Source organism: Melanotaenia boesemani, chromosome 23, assembly GCF_017639745.1.
Source record: "Melanotaenia boesemani isolate fMelBoe1 chromosome 23, fMelBoe1.pri, whole genome shotgun sequence".
In the NCBI taxonomy this organism is placed as follows: Eukaryota; Metazoa; Chordata; class Actinopteri; order Atheriniformes; family Melanotaeniidae; genus Melanotaenia; species Melanotaenia boesemani.
This window is the reverse complement of record NC_055704.1, coordinates 2,702,894-2,726,255: the sequence shown is the minus strand read 5'-3', so window position 1 is coordinate 2,726,255 and position 23,362 is coordinate 2,702,894. Positions and strand designations below refer to the sequence as shown.

General features: G+C 44.6%; 1 protein-coding gene across 5 annotated transcripts in view; it reads left to right on the top strand.

Annotated features, from left to right (window-relative positions):
* Positions 1–23,362, top strand: part of lrp6 (low density lipoprotein receptor-related protein 6) — a 39,315-nt gene that overhangs the window by 6,670 nt on the left and 9,283 nt on the right. For 2 of the 5 annotated variants that reach the window (XM_041978063.1, XM_041978062.1), the window contains exons 3-16: positions 5,526–5,723; positions 5,824–6,020; positions 7,426–7,563; positions 10,516–10,912; positions 11,007–11,178; positions 16,965–17,181; positions 18,254–18,546; positions 18,616–18,842; positions 18,924–19,108; positions 19,240–19,566; positions 19,656–19,858; positions 21,794–22,005; positions 22,083–22,273; positions 22,554–22,763. In XM_041978063.1, coding sequence (XP_041833997.1) covers positions 5,526–5,723; positions 5,824–6,020; positions 7,426–7,563; positions 10,516–10,912; positions 11,007–11,178; positions 16,965–17,181; positions 18,254–18,546; positions 18,616–18,842; positions 18,924–19,108; positions 19,240–19,566; positions 19,656–19,858; positions 21,794–22,005; positions 22,083–22,273; positions 22,554–22,763 — 3,167 coding nt within the window. The remainder of the gene's footprint in view (positions 1–5,525; positions 5,724–5,823; positions 6,021–7,425; positions 7,564–10,515; positions 10,913–11,006; positions 11,179–16,964; positions 17,182–18,253; positions 18,547–18,615; positions 18,843–18,923; positions 19,109–19,239; positions 19,567–19,655; positions 19,859–21,793; positions 22,006–22,082; positions 22,274–22,553; positions 22,764–23,362) is intronic. The other 3 variants (XM_041978067.1, XM_041978066.1, XM_041978064.1) reach the window with 3 other exon arrangements.

The window sequence follows — 23,362 nt, the reverse complement described above, 5'->3', positions numbered from 1 at the left end:
GTGTTTGATTGATCTGCCGCCGGGTTGCAGATAAAAGTCACCGAGCCACTGATCCACTCCAGATAGTCTGTCACGTCCACGCCGATCCACTCCAGATAGTCTGTCACGTCCACGCCCATCCACTCCAGATAGTCTGCCACGTCCACGCCGATCCACTCCAGATAGTCTGCCACGTCCACGCCGATCCACTCCAGATAGTCTGTCACGTCCACGCCCATCCACTCCAGATAGTCTGTCACGTCCACGCCCATCCACTCCAGATAGTCTGCCACGTCCACGCCCATCCACTCCAGATAGTCTGCCACGTCCACGCCGATCCACTCCAGATAGTCTGTCACGTCCACGCCCATCCACTCCAGATAGTCTGCCACGTCCACGCCCATCCACTCCAGATAGTCTGCCACGTCCACGCCGATCCACTCCAGATAGTCTGTCACGTCCACGCCCATCCACTCCAGATAGTCTGTCACGTCCACGCCCATCCACTCCAGATAGTCTGTCACGTCCACGCCTATCCACTCCAGATAGTCTGCCACGTCCACGCCCATCCACTCCAGATAGTCTGCCACGTCCCGTAAATCCCATCACAGAAGAATCGGGTTTTCTAACAGAAGCAGAAACAGGTTTTCAGACACTTGGCAGGATGAAAGTGTCGGTACACACAGCTGTGTTGAAACAGAACTGGGCCACTATGGTTCTGTTTGTGTTTGGTTGTTTACACCTCACAGAGTTCTGTTGTGTTGCCGTGGCAGCAGTTACTAAGTCAGAGGAAGGTGCTGCAGCAGCTTAACTCAGCCATGGTGGATCTACAGAATCTGAATCAATCAGTGGTCCTGGATCCATCCCTAGTTCAGTAACACCTATAGTCTGTGAATGTGGGATTAGAAGAGTCTGATTAAAACCACCACTCAGCATCAGAGAGGAAGGAGAGAGGTTCATGAAGTTCCTGCGGTACATTGAGAGATTCTGTAGAAATCAGCTGAACTTTTACTCCAGAAACTAAAATCAGCAATTTTCGGAGAAACAGGAAGTTGGTCCTTCCGTCATCTGTGTTTCTGAATCATCTGAAGCCTTGTGAAGATGAACTCAGCCAAACTCATCATGAAGGTGATCAACCAACGAATGAAAAATATGGCAAAATGTATTTAAAATATGCAGGAAGTCTGATGAGAAACTATCCCAGTCTCACCTCCCGTAGCTTCGTGGATTTATTTGGGGTTGTTAATGTTTTAGTATTTATGTATTTTTGGGAAAATGTCCCAAAGTTTCTTGGTCCTAGAGGAAAACCGAGTGGTCAGTGGCTGTTGGTGTAACTGGTGACGACTTTTTTATTGTTTTTGCCTTTTTGTTTTTGTAATTTATTCATATAAAACAGCCTGTAGAAGCTGAACCTTTAAATCCCAGCCAGCATGCAGACATGATGTTTTAGGGACAGCCTCAATAGATATAGCAGCATAAACGACCAGAAGAAGAAAGCAGAATTTATTACTAACAGAACTTTGTAGAAATAACACACAGATCAACAGTGACCAAACCTTTTCTCATCTCATCGTTCTCTCAAGTCTTGGCTTTCAGGAGAAAAAATATTGTTATTGAAACAAACACACAACAGAAACTATTTCCATGTTTCCACTTTTTCCTCATTTCCAGTTATTCCTGCTACTATTTACCTGCTATCCTCACTAAACCAACTCCAGCTCAGCTGTTTTGTGGAGCCACCGTGCATCAGAAACGTCTTCTTGGCTTTATTCCAGCCATAGAGGAGCATTATTTTTCTTCTTTTCACACACACATAGAACTTTCTGCTCACTGGTTGATCTTTGGCTGCTCCTGATTGGACGTTACCGTCAATCTAAGCTCTCTGATTGGTGGAAAGTCTGACAGGAAGTGGCTTTGTCATCATGTCCAGGTCTAAATAGAGGTCTTACCTACAGGGTAAGGTATCCATCACAGTTTAACCCACAGAGTTACATGCTACCGAGCATGATGATAGAACGGAAGATGATAGAAGAGGTAGCGCTCGGTGGATCTACTTGAGTTTAAGGTTTATTCATATTTTTTGTCCCATTTTCAGGAAAAAGTTTTGAAGTGTGAATACAGAAACTGACTCCTCATAACTGATGGAGGAGAGTTGGTGAATTGATTAAAATGTTCTGGATTTGTTGTGTTCTGCAGCGAACAGAGAATCTTCTCCAGATGTTGTTTATTTGAACAACCAATAAACTAATTTTCACATAGAAATTCTGGGTCTTACTGAAACTTGGTGACGTGTTTGGGTGGACGAGGAGGGGTGGTGGTGTTTCCACCAGAGAGTGAACATCCACCAGGATTCTTCTCAACGTAAATATTAAAACCAGCGTTTTCCCGTAAAGTGTTTGATCAGCGTTCCCTCTGCCCTGCAGTCGGTTGTTCTGTTGGAATCTGAGGAAAACTGGTTCTTTAAAAGCTATGCTGGAACGCAGAGCTGGATGTGGTTCAACTGGGATGATTAATGCATCAGGTACCAAACACAATGCAGCTCTTGTGGAGAGGGGATGTGTTGTGTGGACAGCATTTTTCTCTGGAACCCCCCCTCCTCTCTGCCTGGCCGAGCCTGCATTGTTCAAATGGAGGACAATGTCTCCCTGACATCACTGCGTTCGGTTCTGGTGGTGACTAGTTGTGAGTCGGTCGTCAGGGGAGGTTAGTGACAGCTAAGCGGTCATCTCCTGGTTTGCTTTGTTTGCTGTGAAACCCAACCAGCTACTGCTGCGTTCTGCTCCCGGGCAGCCATCAGTTCATGCTTTTGTCCCGGCATGAATGGGATGAGGTGGAGAAGCCCGGCAGCTCCGGTTCTGGGTCGGGTTTTTTAAGAGAAAACAAGAAGTGAGAGGACGAGATAATACTCTGAACTTTTGCTTTCCATTCATTCACATGGAGTTAACCGATGATTCAGCAGCTTGAATTGTGGAAGTTGTTGGGTGGGAATTTACTGCAGAAAAGTTGAGAAATACAAAACATTATTTAAAATTCAATTAAAACTCCTCTTCTCCTCCACTTTGATGTTCTCAGATGTTTTTGAAAATAATCCAGCGCCTCCATGTGCACAGACACTTAAAGGATAATTATTTTTATCCTTATTTTTATTTTTTTATATATTTACTCTGCACACAAACACGGAATTTGACTCCGGTTAATTTTTCTCTCGTACTTTGGGCACAAAAAGTAGGGATAATGAAATAAATATAAAAATAAGAAGTAGAAAATAGAAGCAATATAGATATAAAGATAACGTTAACATGGTATTTGCAGTTGAAGGTAGTAGTTTGGTGAACTGGCTACGGTAACATTTACCAGTTATCACCATGAAACCTTCCTGGTTATTCCTCACATTAAGAACGTTATTTTCTGTTTTGCAAGTTTTCTGAAATGTTATGTTTAAGGATGCATATTAGGTATTATATAACCAAAAATGTGCTAATTTGCATACATTTCTTGGGAAAAAATGGATTAATCCAAGTTCAAAGTTCTTTTGTTGTTATTTTGTTGACATTTTAGTCAATTGTTTATACATTTTATGTTTGTGATGGTCCTGCGATGGACTCCAAGGTGACATCACTTCCTGTTGCTGAACGGGGCAGCACCCGCGGTCTTAGCGTTAGCTGCTAATGTGAGAGGTAATACACTGCAAAGTACTTTACAGGTGAATATAAACTGGTGAATGAAAACATCTGAATGTGAGATCATCTCTGCAAGAGAAGCTGATTTTGGGCGGCGGCAACGCAGGAAACCAGTTGTGTGTATACATATATGTTAAGATCTCTCCAAGCCTCTATCACACGAGAGTAGGGTCACACTACCAGAAAACAGGACACAAAAACAAAATTGATCTCCAAGTTTTGTGAATCGATATTGGATTTATTTTACTTGAATTGATTCAAATTGATAAATCGATTTTTTTTTTTTTTTAACCCAGCCCTATAAAACAATAAGATACAGACAGTAGCGCAACTGGAAAGTTTGGTGAGAAATAACAGTCCTTAAACGTTTGGTGTGTAAAATTCAACACATTTTGTTATAAAACCCTATTTACAGACATAAGTGTCAGAGTCGTGCAGAATGATGTCCTTGTGGCGTTTGTCCACTAGATGGACAGTTATTTAATGCTTTGTTGCATGTTTTTGGAAATTCTTCTGTTGTAAAGTTAAACATATACTAAAGGACAAAATACTGTGAAACAGAAAAATGTTCTGCCTGTAATTCATATTTTTGTTAATTTATTCATTATATTTATTCATTCAGTCCATTACGGGTCGCTGGTAAGTTGAGTTACTATTGTGGGAGGCCTCATGCTTAGCGTTAGCTGCTAATGTGGCAGCCTGCAGGCTTAGCATTAGCTGCTAATGTGGCAGCCTGCAGGCTTAGCATTAGCTGCTAATGTGGCAGCCTGCAGGCTTAGCGTTAGCTGCTAATGTGGCAGCCTGCGGGCTTAGCATTAGCTGCTAATGTGGCAGCCTGCAGGCTTAGCATTAGCTGCTAATGTGGCAGCCTGCAGGCTTAGCATTAGCTGCTAATGTGGCAGCCTGCAGGCTTAGCGTTAGCTGCTAATGTGGCAGCCTGCGGGCTTCAGTTAGCTGCTAAATGGTAAATGGTGTGTATTTATATAGTGCATTCTGTACCTGGAATGATACCCAAAGCGCTTTACATCATACATTACATTCACCCATTCACACACTCATGGCGGAAGCTGCCATACAAGGCGCTCAACCACGACCCATCAGGAGCAATTTGGGGTTCGTTGTCTTGCTGTTTATGTGGGAGCCTGCAGACTTGCCGTTAGCTATGTTGGACAAGGTTATTTTCGCATGTTGGGTACACATTGTACTGCTTGTGTTTATTTTGCTGTTGTAATTTTATCTGAAACAAGTCTGTCTTGTAAACGAGACATTTGATCTCACTGGATTTGCCTGTATAAATGAGATAAAATAGTGTGTGAAGGTTTTAACCTGACATGTTCATCAGAATTCAGATGTTAGCCGTAAAAGAGAAAAAAGGAGCTGTTGTTTATTTCCATATGAATACCTGAAAGCGATGAAGTCTAAAGGAGTCGGCTCGGATGTTTCCATGAGAACTTGTGTGTTAAATAAAGGAGTGGAAAGTGAGGCGGCGGCAATCGCAGCAGCAGGAGGTTTCTGCTGTAAAATATCCCATCAAAGAAGAAATAAACTTCAGAAGGAGAGCGGAGCTTCAGGCTCTCAGCGCCAGTTTCAGGTAAAACAAAGAGGAGAATTAACAGCTCAGCAGTGGCTCCACCCTGCTGCAGCTGCCATGGAGGAAAACTGGACTGGAAGTCTGAGCTGGATTCCCAGCTGCCACGTCTGCTTTCAGGCCCACATGATTTCCCCTGATATGTTTACAAACTCATCGTTAATGAATCTGTTTAATATCTGAACTCATTTCCTGATAAGCTCAAGTGTTGAAAGATTTTTGGGGTTTAGACTGTGGACCACGTCGCCTCTGATTGTCCTCACTGTCTCTGTCCTCAGGTTCATGTACTGGACGGACTGGGGTGAGATCCCAAAGATCGAGCGAGCTGGAATGGATGGGACGAACCGCTCCATGATCATCGATAAGGACATCTACTGGCCCAACGGGCTGACCCTGGACTACCACCAGCAGAAGCTGTACTGGGCCGACGCCAAGCACAACTTCATCCACCGCTCCAACCTGGACGGCTCCTCCAGGTACCGCACAGAACCCCAGAACCAGTTTCTGTTCTGGAGTCCACGGGTCACTGCATGTTAGGGACGAGTTTTCCGCTCTGAACCATGTGTTGTCTTTCAGGGAGGTGGTGGTGAAAGGGGAGCTGCCTCACCCATTCGCCCTCACCCTGTACGAGGAAACGCTCTTCTGGACTGACTGGAACACCCACTCCATCCACTCCTGCAGGAAGCAGACGGGAACGGAGCAGCGGATCGTCCACTCCGACATCTTCTCGCCCATGGACATCCATGTCTTCAGCCCCAGGAGACAGTCCCTCTGTAAGTTCCTCTGTCAGGATGACGGGCCACCAGGACATTTAAGCCAGAAGATGTCCAACATCTTGCAAATGAATTTTCTTGACAAACATTCAAACAAACAAACTTTGAAAATCTGGCAAATATTTCTCATTATTTAATTTATAAATGCTTCAAGCATTGTGTAATGAATTCTTCATCAAATTTCCCTTTACTAACATAGAAATTCATCTTTCCAGTTAGTTTACCTCCATCTGTCGCTGTCCAGGTCACAGGTTCTTATACTTGCCCACGTGAAGCTTTTTTTAGCTGCAGTGGATTTATCCAGAAGAAAACGTGAAAAGTGATAAATATGGTTTTGCATCGACTGGAACCGGGACTTATTTTCCAATTCTCCCAGAATCGTTCAAATTTTAAAATTTCGATTCCTTTTTTCGATACCTGGCCAGAAGACGAAGCCGCTGAACACCAACAAAGAAGAATCTGCCAAAATTGTTTGCATTGCCGCCCAGTGATTGGCTACACTTGTGATTGGCGTGAATGGCAGCCTATCATCACCGACCTTTTCTAAGCGTAAACATAAATGTAATCGGTAAGAAAACAAATTCTTGAAAAAGAAATTTCAATATAGAAAATAAATATTCCCTAAAACAGGTTTTAATGAATGGAAAAGCATCTTCAATAAAATGTCATTCATAGATTTATAAATATTTGTTTTTAATTTGAAAATTGAAAATAATTTGAAAAAACAAAAGCTCCTGTAGATTAAACAGTGCCACATTAAAAAACAAAATTATTTATTATAAGTAGATTTAATTTACCCTTTTTATTCAAATTTATAGCTTAGTTTTTGGTTTTGAATGGTTTTATTTATTTACAGAAAAGATATTCCATATAATCACCTTTTAAATGTTTTCCTTTACTGTTTATTTTAGAAAAATTGTTTTTTTTTTATATATAATCAACAACTTTATTGTGACGGGGCGTTTTTCAGGCGTCAAAAACGGTCATTTCTGAGGCAGGCAGTTTTTATTTCTTTACAGTTGGAGCTAAATCTGACAATTTTAATGTAAATATGAAGATGTCATCAGTGCTTTGAAATAAGGTTCATTATGCTGAAATTTGGAGGTGTCCGTGTTTTTCCCATTAATCATGAACAACCAGTTTTCTTTACCAAATAGCGGCTTTGTTTTTTTTTGTTTGTTTTTTTTCATTAGAGAGACATTTATGTATTTTCTATAAAACCAGGAACAGTTGCAGGAGTAGCAGCTTAATCTTAGTGTTAATAAAATAAACAGACAAGTCAAATCCAAACGATTTCACTGGATAACAACTGCGAATCATGTTAAGTGATGTCTCCATGTGTTGGTGTGAACTATGACCAGCTCCAGTTGATATTCTCCAGGATAACTCTGGTTTTCTTTGTAAGCAGCAGTGAGCAGTCCCTGTTCCCAAGACAACGGAGGATGCTCCCACCTCTGCCTCCTGTCCCCCACTGGACCCATGTATCGGTGCGCCTGTCCCACTGGAGTCCAGCTGCTGGAGGACGGAAAGACCTGCAGAGATGGTGAGGACACTCATCTTCATCATCCGCTGCTGCTGCTCCTCTGCGCTCTGAGGAAGACAAGGAAGAGCGTGAACTGATGCGCATTCAGATCTGAGTTCCTCCTGTGATTCAGAGATCTGTCAGTGTTTTTGTAATGACTGTTATTACATGTTTATTACCATGTTTATTGTCTGACCCCTGGTGTGTGATCATAAGACGAAGACTAAAGGTAAACTTTCTTGACCATCAATATTTACAGCCGTAAACACAACAAGCTGCATGTGACATCACGTCTTCTGTGGATACAGGTCACTTCAGGGTTGTAGAAGGTTCATACGGGAGTCTGAGCGCGCACGAGCATGTAGACAAGGCCCGAGGTAAACACGGCGGTGGGTAGTCGTGAAGAGCACCTCTGAGCTTGTCCGCATCTCCTAGCATCTTTATGATTTTTCCTCCCTGTTGCTCAGCGGGAAACTTTCATGTCTGAACAGTTGGCAACAGATTGGTAAACTGTTGTTTATGGAAATGCCCACAAACAGATTGGCCTTTTCACTATTTGAGGCATTGGTTCAAAAAAGGTTGAGAATCGCTGGTTTAAAGTAAACTTTTTCTCTAGAAACAGAATCCAAATACTTTCTGAGTGTATGTGAGAGATGTAGAAGTTCATCAAGTGGCTCTCACTTTCAGAACAAAATAGAAAAAAAAAACCAATCCTGGTTCTGGTTCTGTAGTTGTTTACCCCAAATCATCCCAAACACGCAGATTGGATCCACTAGTCTGTCGGCTTTCTGCTGCCAAACCTCATTAGCCTCTCCTCTCATTTAAAACCTCCAACAACATGCTCACTTCTCCTTCCTTCCTCTAGTTGTCTCTCCCAGCAGCTCAAGGTGGTGTTGGGATGACCTGCTGTTGCCATAGCAACCTGCCCTGCATCACCATGTTCCAACCCCCCTTCCTCCTCCTCCTGTTTACATTTTTTTGGTTGGGTGACCCTCGCTTGCAGAAACACAGGCGGGGAGGCTTTTGTGAGGGTTGGGATCACATGCTACCCCCGCCCCCCCTCCCAGACAATGCCCCCTTTCACTGCTGGGGTTTAACTGTTGCAGCGGAGGGTTTGTGTGGATGTGGGGTGGCCAATGGAGGCCTCAGACTGAGATGAAGGCCTGAAGTCTGTTGTCTGGCTGCAGCCACAGTTATGTGGGTCTGCAGGCGTTCCTGCAGGAAGACTAGGAATATTCAATTAGAAAAACTAGACCAACATCCCAAAATCCAGAAGTCAAAGTTTTGGTTATTTTCTCTGTTTTAATTCTCTGAAATGAAAAATGTCTGAGCTTAACTAGAGTCACTAATTGTTTAATGTGGTTTCAAAGGGTGCCCCGACCAGATGGAGCAACAGAACGTGTTTGATAAACATTAAAATGTGTCCTTAACCTCTGAAGCCCCGAAGGGCCTTCTGGGGGTTTTGGCTTGAAAATGTCAAACCCATAAAGAATTGATTATTTCTTTGTAATTCCAAACACTGTTTAAACCGTTTTAGTATGAAACTAGACCCTCATCAGAGGTAGAAGCATCAACACAGGCTCTGCTGTGTTAAATTAACTGAGGATGGAACAGAGGAAAATATGATTTTTTTTTTTTTTTTAAACATGTTATACAATCAAAACTGCTGCAAGAGATAAAAATAAAACCTCCAGAAAAGCTTAAACCAACATGTGGCCGTTATCTGGCCAAAGATTCATGCAGCTGAGGTGAAACAGCAAAGTTTCAGAGGTTTTAGTAAAGAGAGAGCTAGGTGGTTTTTAGCTAGGCCCTTGTCCTCTGAGGAATCTGGGAGACACAACTCTGTCTCACTGTCTCATCTCCAGCTCTTCTTCGTTGGTGGAGCGTTTCTTTTGGGATGTTATTTTATCCAGAAGTAGATAAAAAGTGGAGGAAAATTCTGCAACCCAGGAGGATCCCTGCAGAAATATGAAAATATACTAAGTACCTGCTGTAAATCTGAACTAGGAGGGACAAATCCTCCTCGTAACTCCGGCCTTGATCAGCTGATTGAATGATAGTTAGAAAATGTAGTTTTTTGCCTCATTCATCCCAGTGATGGAAGTCTAACTCTGTAGAGGAGTCGGCTCTTCCATCTCCATAATGCCTCTTCATTTAGATTCACTCTAAACTTCTATCTTAGCCTAAATATTATTTATGAATGGTTTGATTTTTTTATGCAGTGTTTTCATGAAAGCCTAATATTTAAGGATTTTTTTTATTACCCAAAGACAATGGTTTCATTTAAACCTGTAACACTAGAACTGCCAACCTTCCAGTACCCGCCAGAGGGGGCCATTTTGAGCCCCTGCCAACGCAGCATAAAGGTGGCGTTTACAGAGGCCGATTTATCATTCAGACGTAGACAAAGCCTCAATAAATAAATAATTAATTGATCTTCATGTGTGTGTGTGTGTATATATATATATATATATACACACACATACATTGTTGGGGTGCTGAACCCGCTTGCTGGTGGTGAAGGGTCTTAGACGTGCTCAAAGTGACTCCTTCAGTGGTTCTACATATAAATGATCATAATCTTTTATTATGTATTACATACACTTCAAAATTCACAAGATGACAAAGATGGTCATTTTAGGAAAAATGGTGAAGTTTGAGACAGATTGGGTTAAATTTAATAGATCTGGTTGAAAATGCCAACGGCGTAAAAATGACACTTTGGCGGTTCTAGTGTTAATGAATTAAACACAGATCCACAACAAACCAAATAAATACAGACCAAACTTTGAACATTTTGACATTTTCGATAAAGTTGTGCATATTTTCATGTTACAATTCTGCTCTCAGCTTTTGCGTCTCAGTGTATTTTAATTTTGGTCAGATTTTTTTAGTTATTGCTCCTATCCTGGCCTGTTCCACTACACTTAGCGTCATCGGAGCACCCGTGACCTTCCTCCTGTTCCTCCCCAGGTCCGACTCAGATGCTGTTGCTGGCACGGCGAACAGACCTGCGGCGGATCTCTCTGGACACGCCAGATTTCACCGACATCGTCCTGCAGGTGGACGACATTCGGCACGCCATCGCCATTGACTATGACCCGGTGGAGGGGTACCTTTACTGGACGGATGATGAGGTGAAGGCCATCCGCCGCTCGCTGCTGGATGGCAGCGACTCCCAGTTCGTAGTCACGTCTCAGGTGAGCCACCCCGATGGCATTGCCGTCGACTGGATCGCCCGGAACCTTTACTGGACTGACACTGGGACAGACCGGATCGAGGTGACCCGGCTCAATGGCACCATGCGGAAGATCCTGATCTCTGAAGACCTAGATGAACCCAGAGCCATAGTTCTGGACCCTGTGGCTGGGTGAGTTCAGCAAGAGGGAAGAATGAAAAATCTGCAAATCAAAACATCTGTAAACTGTTTGAAAACTTTGGTATCTTTTGATTCTGGGTCACAGGTACATGTACTGGACTGACTGGGGACAGATACCAAAGATTGAGCGGGCCAATCTGGACGGGATGGATCGGGTGGTAATGGTGAACACGTCTCTGGGCTGGCCCAATGGGCTCGCACTCGACTACGACGAACGCAAAATCTACTGGGGAGACGCCAAGACCGACAAGATCGAGGTCAGTGTTGGTTCTCAGTCCTGGGTTTCATGTTCCGGCCCTCTAGTTTTCAGGTTCTGGTCCTCTAGGTTTCATGTTCCGGCTCTCTAGTTTTCAGGTTCTGGTCCTCTAGGTTTCAGGTTCTGGTCCTCTAGGTTTCAGGTACATAGCTTCAGAAGCTTCAGATTGGACTAAATTAAATCTTCAAACCTAAACAGATCTTTGACGTTTCCATTACAATTCTCAGTTAAAAAAATAATAAAAACCTTTTTCGGGCTCAAACTTGAGTCTTGGACCAATTTGTGCCTCATCAGTCCAGATGGTTTGGTTTCTATCAGCTGATGATGGGGAGCATGTTTTCCGGTCTGAAAAGACGCCTCCCAAGTTTACTGCTCTGTCTTCCTTTCTCAGGGGTGGTGTGCCCCTATCTGAGCGCCCCCCCCCCCCCCCCCCCCTCCCTGAGGGTCCTCTGCTGCCGCCCTCCTCTCACTCGGGCTCCTCGGAGGACCCAGTTTTTGTGGCGAGAGCCCACATCTGGTTACGATTGTGGCCTGCACTCCAGCTGTGGTCGGCTGTGTTTAGAATAGACCCAGAAACTGAAACCGTCGCCGCGCTGCGGTCAAACTCCCAAACAAGCGGAGACCTTCTGGCTGAGGCCTCCGAGCTGAGGATGGAAACTTCAATTTATATTTATCCTCCACGTTCCTACGAGTCTGAGTGTTGGAGGAGGTTTTGGAGGATGGCAGGCGGCCACACGAGGCTGTCCTGGTGGCAGCGAATCACGGCGCTCCAGGCGGCGCTGACGGGTGGACTGACACGGAGCAGATTACAGACCTCGCTGGGTTCTTGCTTCTGCAGATTCCTGACATTTTTCCACCACTGACACTTCGAGTCTCCCTGCTTGTTTCAGGAATGTCATCTTTTTTTCTTTCAGGTGTTTTCAGATCAGCCTTCCTTCAGATAATTCCAGAATCAGTTCTGATTTAATCATTTTCATCATTTGATTCTGAGGTAGAAACTAAGCTCTGATGGGTTTTCTTAATCAGATTTATGTGGTCATATGTTGTCTGACTCACAGGTCAGGTCAGACTTGGAAGAACTGGTTCCTGAAGGCGGAAATCTGATCTGAGATCTGCTGTTAGAGAATTCAAACATCACATCCTGCAGAAACTGTAGTCTCCTCATTCCTGAGGTGATGCTCAGATGTTTTCTGAGTTCACAACATGTTACCCTGCAGCGTTAAAAGATTTAATCTGATTTTTTCATCACATCTTTCTTAACTGTAGGCTCATTTTTCTCAACAGTGTAAACCCGTCTGTGGAAACAACAGTCACCACCACAAACACAAACATTTCAGTTTCAAACCACGTCAGGGGAAAAAAAACACAAACATTTATTTCTACAAAGCACCTGGAATGAGAATGTCACAGGATCATTGATCAATAGCCAACATTTCCCTCCCGGCATCCAGTTATCAGTTTCTTCCTAAACTGCAGCACCGCTTCAGCTAGTAGTGAAATTTAAACAGAATGTAATGATTTCCAAATCTCATAAACTCATATTTTATTCCCAGTAGAACATAAACAACATATCAGATGATGAAACTGAGACATATTTTACCATTTTTATGGAAAATATGAGCTGACTGTGAATCTGATGGCAGCAAGACGTCTGTAAAAAGCTGGAACAGGAGCAACAAATTAAACCTGTTACCATGCACACCAAAAATCTGATCATTATCTGATTATTCTAGTGATTGTGTAAACATCATACTGTAGCATACATCTAGAATTCTCTTGAATACTTTTTTAATTTAGATCTGAGCATGTACCAAAAGTAAACTGTTGCTACCAACAAAATATCTTCTTTTAAAAACGCAGAAGTGACTCAAGAAAAGGAAAAACAATGGCGTGCATCAGCAAATAGTAAATGGTCCGTATTTATATAGCGCTTTACTGTACCTGGAATGATACCCAAAACGGTTTACATCATACATCACATTCACCCATTCACACACTGATGGCGAAAGTTGCCATGCAATGCGCTCAACCATGACCAATCAGGAGCAACTAGGGGTTCGGTGTCTTGCTCAGCGACACCTCGACATGAGCTTCACAGGTCAAGGATCGAACTGGCAACCCTCAGGCTACAAGACGACCGCTCTACCCACTGAATCACGTCGCTGCAGGAAGTTGGAGTATGAACAAAGTAAAACATGCACTTGTTAGCAGCTTCCACACTAACAGCTAACGTTAAGACCGCAGGCTCCCACATTAGCAGCTAAGGCCGCAGGCTCCTACATTAGCAGCTAATGTTAAGATTGTGGGTTCCCACATTAGGAGCTAATGCTAAGAATGCAGGCTCCCATATTAGCAGCCAACATTAAGACCACAGGCTCCCACGTTAGCAGCTAAGACAGCAGGCTTCCACATTAGCAGCTAACGCTAATACCAGAGACTCCCACATTAGCAGCTAACGCTAATACCAGAGACTCCCACATTAGCAGCTAACGCTAATACCAGAGACTCCCACATTAGCAGCTAACGCTAATACCAGAGACTCCCACATTAGCAGCTAACGCTAATACCAGAGACTCCCTCATTAGCAGCTAAAACTAAGACCGCAAGCTCCCACATTGACAGCTAACGCTAAAGGCGGATTTATGCTCGCGCGGTGTGTCCCAATTCAGGCTCTGCCCACTTCAAAGTGCGGATTCGTCGGCCACATACGTCATCGCGGTGCACGAAGTACTGTCCCAATTCACAGAATTTGAAGGACCCTCCGAATCCACCCTTCGAATCCCCACTTCGTTTGGCCTCAAACGAAGGCTGCTGGTTATGCATCCTTCACGGCCTCTTTTCTCCCACAATTCATTGCGCACAGGACGGTGGCAAATCAGCAACCTCAGAAGAGTCGTATTAAGTTTAAAGTTTTATTTTAAAAATAAATAAATAAATTTTTTTAACTACACTTTAGTATATACATTACAAAATCAAGTACATTTAAAGCATGTTTGTTAAATGGTGACATTAAAATTCTGTAATATATGATATTCAATGACTTTTAAGGAGTTTATGAAGTGTACCGGCTGGAAAACAACAGAGCCTCAAACCGTGTTTTTCTTTTTTTCTTTTTACTGTCGGTGTTGCCGCCCCGTGTTCAGCGTCTACTGACGTTTCCTACGAGTAATTTCAGAGGTTTAAGTGATTCAACGTCCTGTGTTGTTGCTATGGGAAATTCTTCTAGACTAGGTAGGCTGTCCCTACCCCCCCCCCCCCCCCACCCCCTTTCACGAACGTTAAGCAGACTTCGAAGTGTGTAGACTACAGAGGACACTCTGTAGCCTACGTAGTCTGTGTACTTCGAAGTGTGCAAACCCTGAATTGGGACACAACCGCTGTAGGCCCGGCGTAGCTCAGCAGAGGCTCAACGCGCACGTCTTCCAGACCTGATGTGCACCCCTGTTACGCAGACGGTTACGCGGAGGTACTCTCTTGTGATTGGTCAGTTTGGCATCACGTGTTGCCGGATATCTGGATCTTATCGCTGAATTGCTATTGGGTTGGGGTTCTGGGGGATTTTACTATCTGTAAAGCACCTTGAGTTGCTATTTGTATGTATGAAAGGTGCTATATAAATAAAGTTTGATTTGATTTGATTTGAATTTGTGTGGCAACCACCATTTTTAAAATCAGTAACCAGTGGATCAAGTTTATGAGAGGCTGGTCGAATTATTTCTTCGTTTTCTTTCACAAGCTAATAAAGACACTGAACCATACTGGACGCCATTGTTGTTTTGAAACGGAAAATACCACTGAACTGAAGTGAACCATCAAAAGAACTCCGACCTTGTTAGTTTACGGGTTGATACCACCCCTGCTGCCACCTTCAGGTTAGGAGGAGAAACTGCAACACCACACCAAAACGACGTGTACCCCCTACGCTTGCGTGTGAGAGCAAACTGACCGGCATCAGCTACGCCGTAACTGACCGCACACAGATGCCGCGCTAGCATAAATCCATTTTAAAACCGCAAGCTCTCACATTAGCAGCTAATGGTAAGACTGCAGCTTTCACTGCTGCTCCAGTAACCTGCTGCAGAGCAGCTGTTATTAGATGGAAGATGGTGCTTTTACTGTTATTACTGAACATTTACTGTTTAGTTTTATTTTAGATTTTACGGTTTTACTGCACAAAAAAAACAACTTTTTACTTGAGACTTGATATTAGAGAGTTGAATCGGCACAGGTAAATTTATCTGGCTTTAAAACCCAACAGCATGCTCAGGAGATGAATCAGATCATTTGAGCATGTGAATCTGCAGAAGAAGGCATCGTTGTCTGCAGAGCTTCTCTGGTTGTTTGTGAGAGAAGAAGAATGAGGGAAATGTGGCCTCCAGATGTTGCTGTTTGTTTGCTCCGGCTGTTGCTTCTAATTAGCTGCACGGCGATGTGCTGCCAGGTTGGCCGAGCCACTCCGAGCGCGCTCAGTAACAACATAATGCTCTATTTCTCCCCAGATGTGCAGAGTGTTTCCCACAGACTCAGCTGGGCTGCACGCAACCTCCCCATTTTGTTTGGACCTGCCTGGTTCTGATGCTGTTGATATGAGGTTGAAATCTGGTTTACAGTCTGTCTGGAAAGTTTTCAGATTCCTTTAAAGTTTTTCCACATTTTGTGTAATTTCATCTCATGATGGATTCGGTCTGCTCAAGATTCCTGCTCAGCAACAATGAAATAAAATGTGTTTGGGTATTTCTATTAAACTTCCCACATGCAAAATGGAGAAATGAATCCTGGACTGTAGAGCGGAAAATATTACCTCTGAAATCTGAGAAATTATGTTTAAGGACAATAAAATTAGTCTTCTCCTCATTTGGTATTTAAAATCCAGTAAATCCGACGTGACAATCCCACTCTGTCGTTATCAAACTAAAAGTCAAGACAGCAATGCCCTTTTACAGATTCCCTCCAATTGATTGTTGCCCAGTTATAATCCAGTTAAAACAATTCCATTTTTATTTGATCCACATTAGTCCAATCCTGGTGTTCTCTACTTCTCTGCACGGTGTTTGGCTGTGAGCACACTCACTTGTGGACTCGGGGTCCTCATACCACTCTCAAGGAGTTTGTGTCTGACAGTTTGAGCAGAAACATGAACAGTAGTGGCTGCTGGAGGTGATTTTGTAGGGCTTTGGCAGTGTTCTTCCTTGCACAAAGGAGCAGATAGCTTTCCTGCTGCTGGTGGTTGTCCTCATTTGGCCCCCTCCTGGGGGCCATTGATGTGCCATCCTGGATGAGCTGCACTACCTGACCAACTTCTGGGGGATGCAGACACTGCCTCATGTTTCCTCTAGTGGCGGTGAGGGCACTGGCTAAAAGGAAAAACCAGCTAGAAAGGGTGAAAACAGGTAACTGGTCTATAGCCATCACCTGCATGACCATACCTTTATAACTGCCTCATTTCCACCTGTTGTCTGGTCCATTTGTACAACAGCAGTGCAACAGATAGTATTATTTCCTAACTAGACAGATTGATATCCCAGAAGTGGGCCTGACATTTACTTACATGCTGATGAATATACGCTCCCTTTTATTTTTTTTTCAACTGTGTAGAAATAAAAAAAACGATTCTGTAAAAAAAAAAAAAAAAAAAAAATATATATATATATATATATATATATATATATATATATATATATATATATATATATAATGAGTTTTTTAGAGTTTAAACCAGCAGCTGGACCTACAGGATGTTTTTACTTTGGTACAGAGCATCATCATCCTCTGTCTCTGTGTCTGCAGGTGATGAACATGGACGGGTCGGTCCGGCGAGTTCTGGTGGAGGACAAACTTCCTCACATCTTCGGCTTCACCCTGTTGGGGGACTACATCTACTGGACGGACTGGCAGCGCCGCAGCATTGAACGGGTCCACAAACGCACCGCCGACAGAGAGTTCATTATTGACCAGCTGCCCGATCTCATGGGCCTCAAAGCCACCAACGTGCACGAGGCCTTTGGTGAGATTCCTGAAACCAGACGGTTCTCACATTCTGCAGAACCAGAGATCCAGTGGATGTTGAAAATAATGTGGTTGGAGGGGTCACAGCTATTCCTGCTCTGTGATTGGATCATTTACTCATATTTATTTATTTTATTAATATAATGATTTCTTTATTCACTTACTAAGTTTTTATCTATTTCATGCAGGATTGAATTAAAAAGCAAACCTGACTGATTTTCAACAGGTTCCATTTTTATTACGATTGGTCGTTCAATCAGATCAAAAGTTCTCCAGGTAAATGCAGCTACAGTCCTGCCAGGTGGCTTGTGGTTATAGTCTGTTATAATGGTTCAGTGATTTCATTGGTTGAGTGTCCAAACAGGTCAAAAATATGACACAGTAGAGACAACAACTGCATGTAAACGTCTTAGAAACTGACAGACACGGAAGCTTTCTGATTTTGCTATAGACTATTTCTTGCTTTTCAGATAAGGTTTTGTACATGCTCACTGTGAGAGAGATGAGAATCCAGCATGATCCCCAGATACTGGCATGTTTTTGGTTTGCAATGGAAGTAAGATTAGATATGACTAGTTGTCTCCTTGGAGAGTGGACATACATGGATTCTGTTTTTTTAATATTGATTAATAAACGATTGTCTTGCAGCCAATCATGTTAGGACTGCAGATCTTTCATTCATTATGTCAGGACCAGATTTTAAAAATGTCCTCTGCGTACGAGTTAAAATGAGTGCACATAAGGTCGTAAAATATACATTAGGAAAATTAGGGGGCCCTAGATGCTGTCCTGAGAAACTTCCATCGAACACTTGAGTGGTTTTGATGTTACTGAACCAGTTTTACAAACCTGGTTGTGCCACTAAAGTAGGAGGTGAGCATGTCTACTGCAGAATGACATGTTTATTTATGAGAATCTGGTGATGGACTGTATCAAATTTATGTTCACCCACTTCATATTGCCAGGTTTTAGTTTACAGCAAGTTATCTGACGGTGAGATGAAAGGGATCAGGATGAGGAGCTGAAGTGGGTCGGTTCTGGTGGAGATTAATATGTGACTTTCTGATCAGCAGGAACAAACCCCTGTGCAGAGAACAACGGCGGCTGCAGCCACCTCTGCCTGAACACGCCTCAGGGCGTGCAGTGTGGCTGTCCCATTGGCCTGGAGCTCATCGCCGACATGAAGACCTGCATCGTCCCCGAGGCCTTCCTGCTCTTCTCCCGCCACACCGACATCCGCCGCATCTCCTTGGAAACCAACAACAACAATGTGGCCATCCCGCTCACCGGCGTCAAGGAGGCGTCCGCGCTCGACTTTGACGTCACCGACAACCGGATCTACTGGACTGACATTACCCTGAAGGTAGGGTCAGAACCGAGTGATGAGTAAACGGGGAAACCCCAACGCTGACATGTGGTTCTGGTTCTGCAGACCATCAGCCGTGCCTTCATGAATGGCAGCGCTCTGGAGCACGTTGTGGAGTTTGGGCTGGACTATCCAGAGGGCATGGCTGTGGACTGGCTCGGGAAGAACCTGTACTGGGCCGACACTGGCACCAACCGCATAGAGGTGGCCAAACTGGATGGGCAGCACAGGCAGGTCCTGGTCTGGAAGGATCTGGACAGTCCACGAGCTCTGGCTCTGGATCCTGCAGAGGGGTGAGAACCACGGATTCAGGAGTTGTTACCAATTTGCAGGTTTAGTTAGTCTCTCGACTGTTCTGACCCGGTTCTTTACAGATACATGTACTGGACCGAGTGGGGTGGGAAGCCGAAGATTGACCGCTCGGCAATGGACGGGACAGGCCGCATCACACTGGTGGGCGATGTTGGCCGAGCTAACGGACTCACCATCGATTACGCAGAGCGCCGGCTCTACTGGACCGACCTGGACACCACGTTGATAGAGTCCTCCAACATGCTCGGTAATCTGCTCCGGATTCATCATAATCAGGATTTCAATCTTTAGAATGAATTTGTTACTGGGTGGTTTCTCCTACCATAAGAGACGAGAGTCTCCGTCTCCTGCCTGACAGTCTCTGTTTTTGTCCTCCAGGGAAGGACCGGGAAGTGATAGCTGACGACCTCCCACATCCGTTTGGCCTTACCCAGTACCAGGACTACATCTACTGGACCGACTGGAGCCAGCGCAGCATCGAGCGGGCCAACAAGACCAGCGGTCAGAATCGGACCGTGATCCAGGGCCACCTGGACTACGTCATGGACATCTTGGTGTTCCACTCATCCAGACAGGGCGGCTGGAATGCCTGTGCCTCCACCAACGGACACTGCTCCCACTTGTGCCTCGCTGTCCCCATCAGCAGCTTTGTCTGCGGATGCCCCGCCCACTTCTCCCTCAACTATGACAATAAGACCTGCAGCGGTGAGACGCCCCGCCTACAGGCGGTTAAAGATTCTGTTTTTGTCAAGTTCAGGACCGCTTCCTGTGCTAAACTTGCCATTTTCTTTCAGCTCCAACGTCGTTCCTCCTGTTCAGCCAGAAAACCGCCATCAACAGGATGGTGATTGACGAGCAGCAGAGTCCCGACATCATCCTGCCCATCCACAGCCTCCGGAACGTCCGGGCAATCGACTACGACCCGTTCGACAAGCACCTGTACTGGATAGACTGCAAGCAGAACGTCATCCGCCGTGCTCAGGAGGACGGGAACCAGGTACCACCTCCCGTAGACCAGAGGTTCCCAACCTGTTTGGCCAGAGAAACTGAACAACAATGAGCCTCAGATGTTTTGGTTTCTTGAAGACGTGTGATCAAAGCTTCAGTACTGGATAGCATTAGCGAACACTCCACACTGGTCTTTCAGCTCAGCCTCCTTACCTCTGTTTATAAAGCCAAAATTAATTAAATGTTAGCTTTTTACAGGGTTTGGGAAACTTTCATCTTTATGTTTTTTGTTTTGAATCCTCCTTTATAACTTTCTCTTATCGGCTAGCGCAGGGATCGTCAGTCCTGCAGGTTTTAGAAGTTTCCCTGCTGCAACATAACTGATTCAGATTCAGATTTGTGCAGATCTTGATGCTAATGACCCGTTGAATTGAGCCAGGTGGGGTGCAGCAGGGAAACTTCTAAAACCTGCAGGTCAGCAGCCCTCAAGGACCAGGATTGAGTTTGTTAAACGACTGACACATATAACCGCCACCAAGTGGTGGGAAGCTGAGCTCTAACTGAGCTACAACAGGAATATCTCTCAACCCAATGACCTCAGGGCCTAGAGGTGCAAAGTTTTCTGTGGCCCTTCAGGTGGCGCTGGAAGCCCAAACATGGGTCACAGGTCTGTGAGCTCATTGAGACTGTTGGTTTCGTCTGTTCTGATGGGTCAGATTTTGTTGTCTGTAGATCTGGTCAGCTAACACAGAAAAACTGCTTCATGGTTCACTTTATATCGGCCAGCTGTGTCTGTGATGGGGGTCTACTTGAGCCCAATTATGTCATTCCAGACGTGGTTCTGGAAGTAAACAGTGCGGGTCGAATCAGAGAGCTGTAACTGACCTTGATTCCAACAGTTCTACAACTCATACAGGAGAAGAAAGGTTTAAAAACTTACTTCTGACCTAGCTCAGATGGACTGGGTTTGGATTTGGACCTGGTCTAGTTTAAGGCTTGATCTGGGTTTCTCTGATATAATCAGATCCGGTTCTGATGGACAGATAGAAAAATTTGAAACAATTTTTAATAGGTTTCATTGGTAAAATTAAAGATTGATTGTTTAGTTATCCCTTAAAACTCCAGCAGATCTCCACATGGTATACCTCTTCCATCAGCATCGGTGTCTGAGGAACGGTAGTGTGTATCTTTGGGGGGTACATTGTGGTGGAAGATTACAATAGTTAAAAAGAATAAACACAGATAAAAAAAAAAAAAAAGAAAACGGATTGCAAAAGTTATGTTTCAATGTGCAAACATGTTTACAGCGCTGTGTTAAAAGAACAGCGTGGCCTCTTAAAGAATGGTCGAGAGACGAGAGAGAGTAGGAGTCGGAACGTGAGGGCAGGGGAGGGGCAAAGCTGAGAAATTCCTGTTTAGCAGTGAATGTTTTGCTGCAAGTTTTAGCAACAAACACCACACTGCTCTGCTAGTTCCAGCAGAGTCCCGTGTGGGACATCCCGAAGCTTGCTACATCTTCACCCAGGAGGAATCCCCTCGTCTCTGCCTCCCGACCTCGGTTTGAAGGTGGAAGCAGGAGAGTTTAGCAGCTGTCGGACTTTTCCCCAATAGTGGAGGCAACAGACCAGGGAATCACTTTTACAAAGAAATGTTTCTTCAAGAGCAAAAAGACCAGATGGAAAGATGAAGAAAATAACTTGTCGTTGCTGTGGGCATGGTATTTAGTTCACCTGGACAGAGGCCGGTTCAATCCCGAGGCCTCCCTGACCCACTTTCTCATCCACTTGCTGAAGCATCTCCTGTATAATTTTTGCCCACCATTCAGCTGGTCAGAAAAAATTCTGAAATTCTTCCCCAAGCCAAATGTGGTTGCCGACCCCTGTTGTACAGGTTCACATAAATATAGTAAAACCTGTTTTGGAGTTTTTAGAGTTAAAGTCCTGGTTCTGATCTGCTGTCCTGGTCCCGTTCTGTGTCCTGTCAGAGTATGACCGTGGTGTCAGGCTCTCTGGTCGGGTCCAATCAGGGTCTGCAACTGTACGACCTAAGCATAGACATCTACAGCCGCTTCATCTACTGGACCAGCGAGGTCACCAACGTCATCAACGTGACCCGAATGGACGGCAGTCGAGTCGGGGTGGTTCTGCGGGGCGAGCACGACAAACCACGGGCCATCGTAGTTAACCCGGAGAGAGGGTGAGTGGACCCGGGCCCATTTGATGCAGTATTGTGATCAGAACCGGTCCTGACAGCTAAACCTATGTGTTCTGCAGGTATATGTACTTCACCAACCTGCAGGAGCGCTCGCCCAAGATTGAGCGGGCGGCGCTGGATGGGACAGAGCGGGAGGTTTTGTTCTTCAGTGGGTTGGGGAAACCCGTCGCTCTGGCCATTGACAATGAGGTGGGAAAGCTGTTCTGGGTGGACTCGGACCTGCGGCGCATCGAGAGCAGCGATCTGTCTGGTGAGTCTGAGCGGGAGTGTTAACGGGTCTGGTTCTGTTCTGTAAAGATGAGGGAGCTTGAACAAAGTTTGAACTTTTAAATCCCTATGTTTGGCGCCCCCTGCAGGACACATGATGTCTGAATGTTCTGATTGAATCTTCCTGGTTGTCAGGGTGACTGTATAACTCTGTCTTCCCCCTCCTCCCCCCTGCCTCCCCCTTTAGTTCCTCTCCCGTTTCGTTCCTGAAGTTCTCGCCCTTGTTTTTTTCTCCCGGTTCTTTGGTTTGTCGACCAATCCAGGAGCCAATCGGATTGTGATTGCTGACTCCAACATCCTGCAGCCGGTGGGCCTGACGGTGTTCGGGGACCACCTGTACTGGATCGACAAGCAGCAGCAGATGATCGAACGGATCGACAAGACCACGAGGGAGGGGCGCACCAAGGTCCAGGCTCGCGTGGCGTACCTGAGCGACATCCATGCTGTGCACGAGCTCGACATGAGGGAGTACGGTGAGTCCTGCTCCGCGGGATGCGAAACTGCCCTTCAAACTGAGACACAGCAGCCAAAATCCAGTCTTCCATTTAGTTTTTCTTCCTCAAAATAGTGAAAAAAAAATGTAAAAAATTAACATTCTATGTTTTTATTTCACAATTTTGTTTGCATGTGCGCACCTAAGGTTTGTTAATTAACCACGCCGCGTGGTTGTCTCCACACCATCATGTTCGGTATCGTTTAAGAGTGATCCCATCCAAACATGAAGCCCCCCCCCCCCCTCCATTATCAAATAGACATGATAGTGAAATGGAGGGTTTAATCCCCTGCACCTTTAAAACTTATTTTTATTCACCAGTTAACATGTGGCACTTTGTACTTTTTAATTATTTCTCTTAATGTTGTTTTAGAATTCTGTTGCCCGATACGCTAATATTTGGTTGGACCACCTTTAAATTTGATTCCAGCAGCTTCTCCGTGTCATCGTCTCGATCAGCTTCTGCAATGTCACAAGATTTATTTCCATCTAGCTTTGCGTCCATTTTTCATCAAGATCTTGTATTGATGAGGGAGAGTCTGACCACAGCACAAAGCCTTCTCCAGCACATCCTAAAGA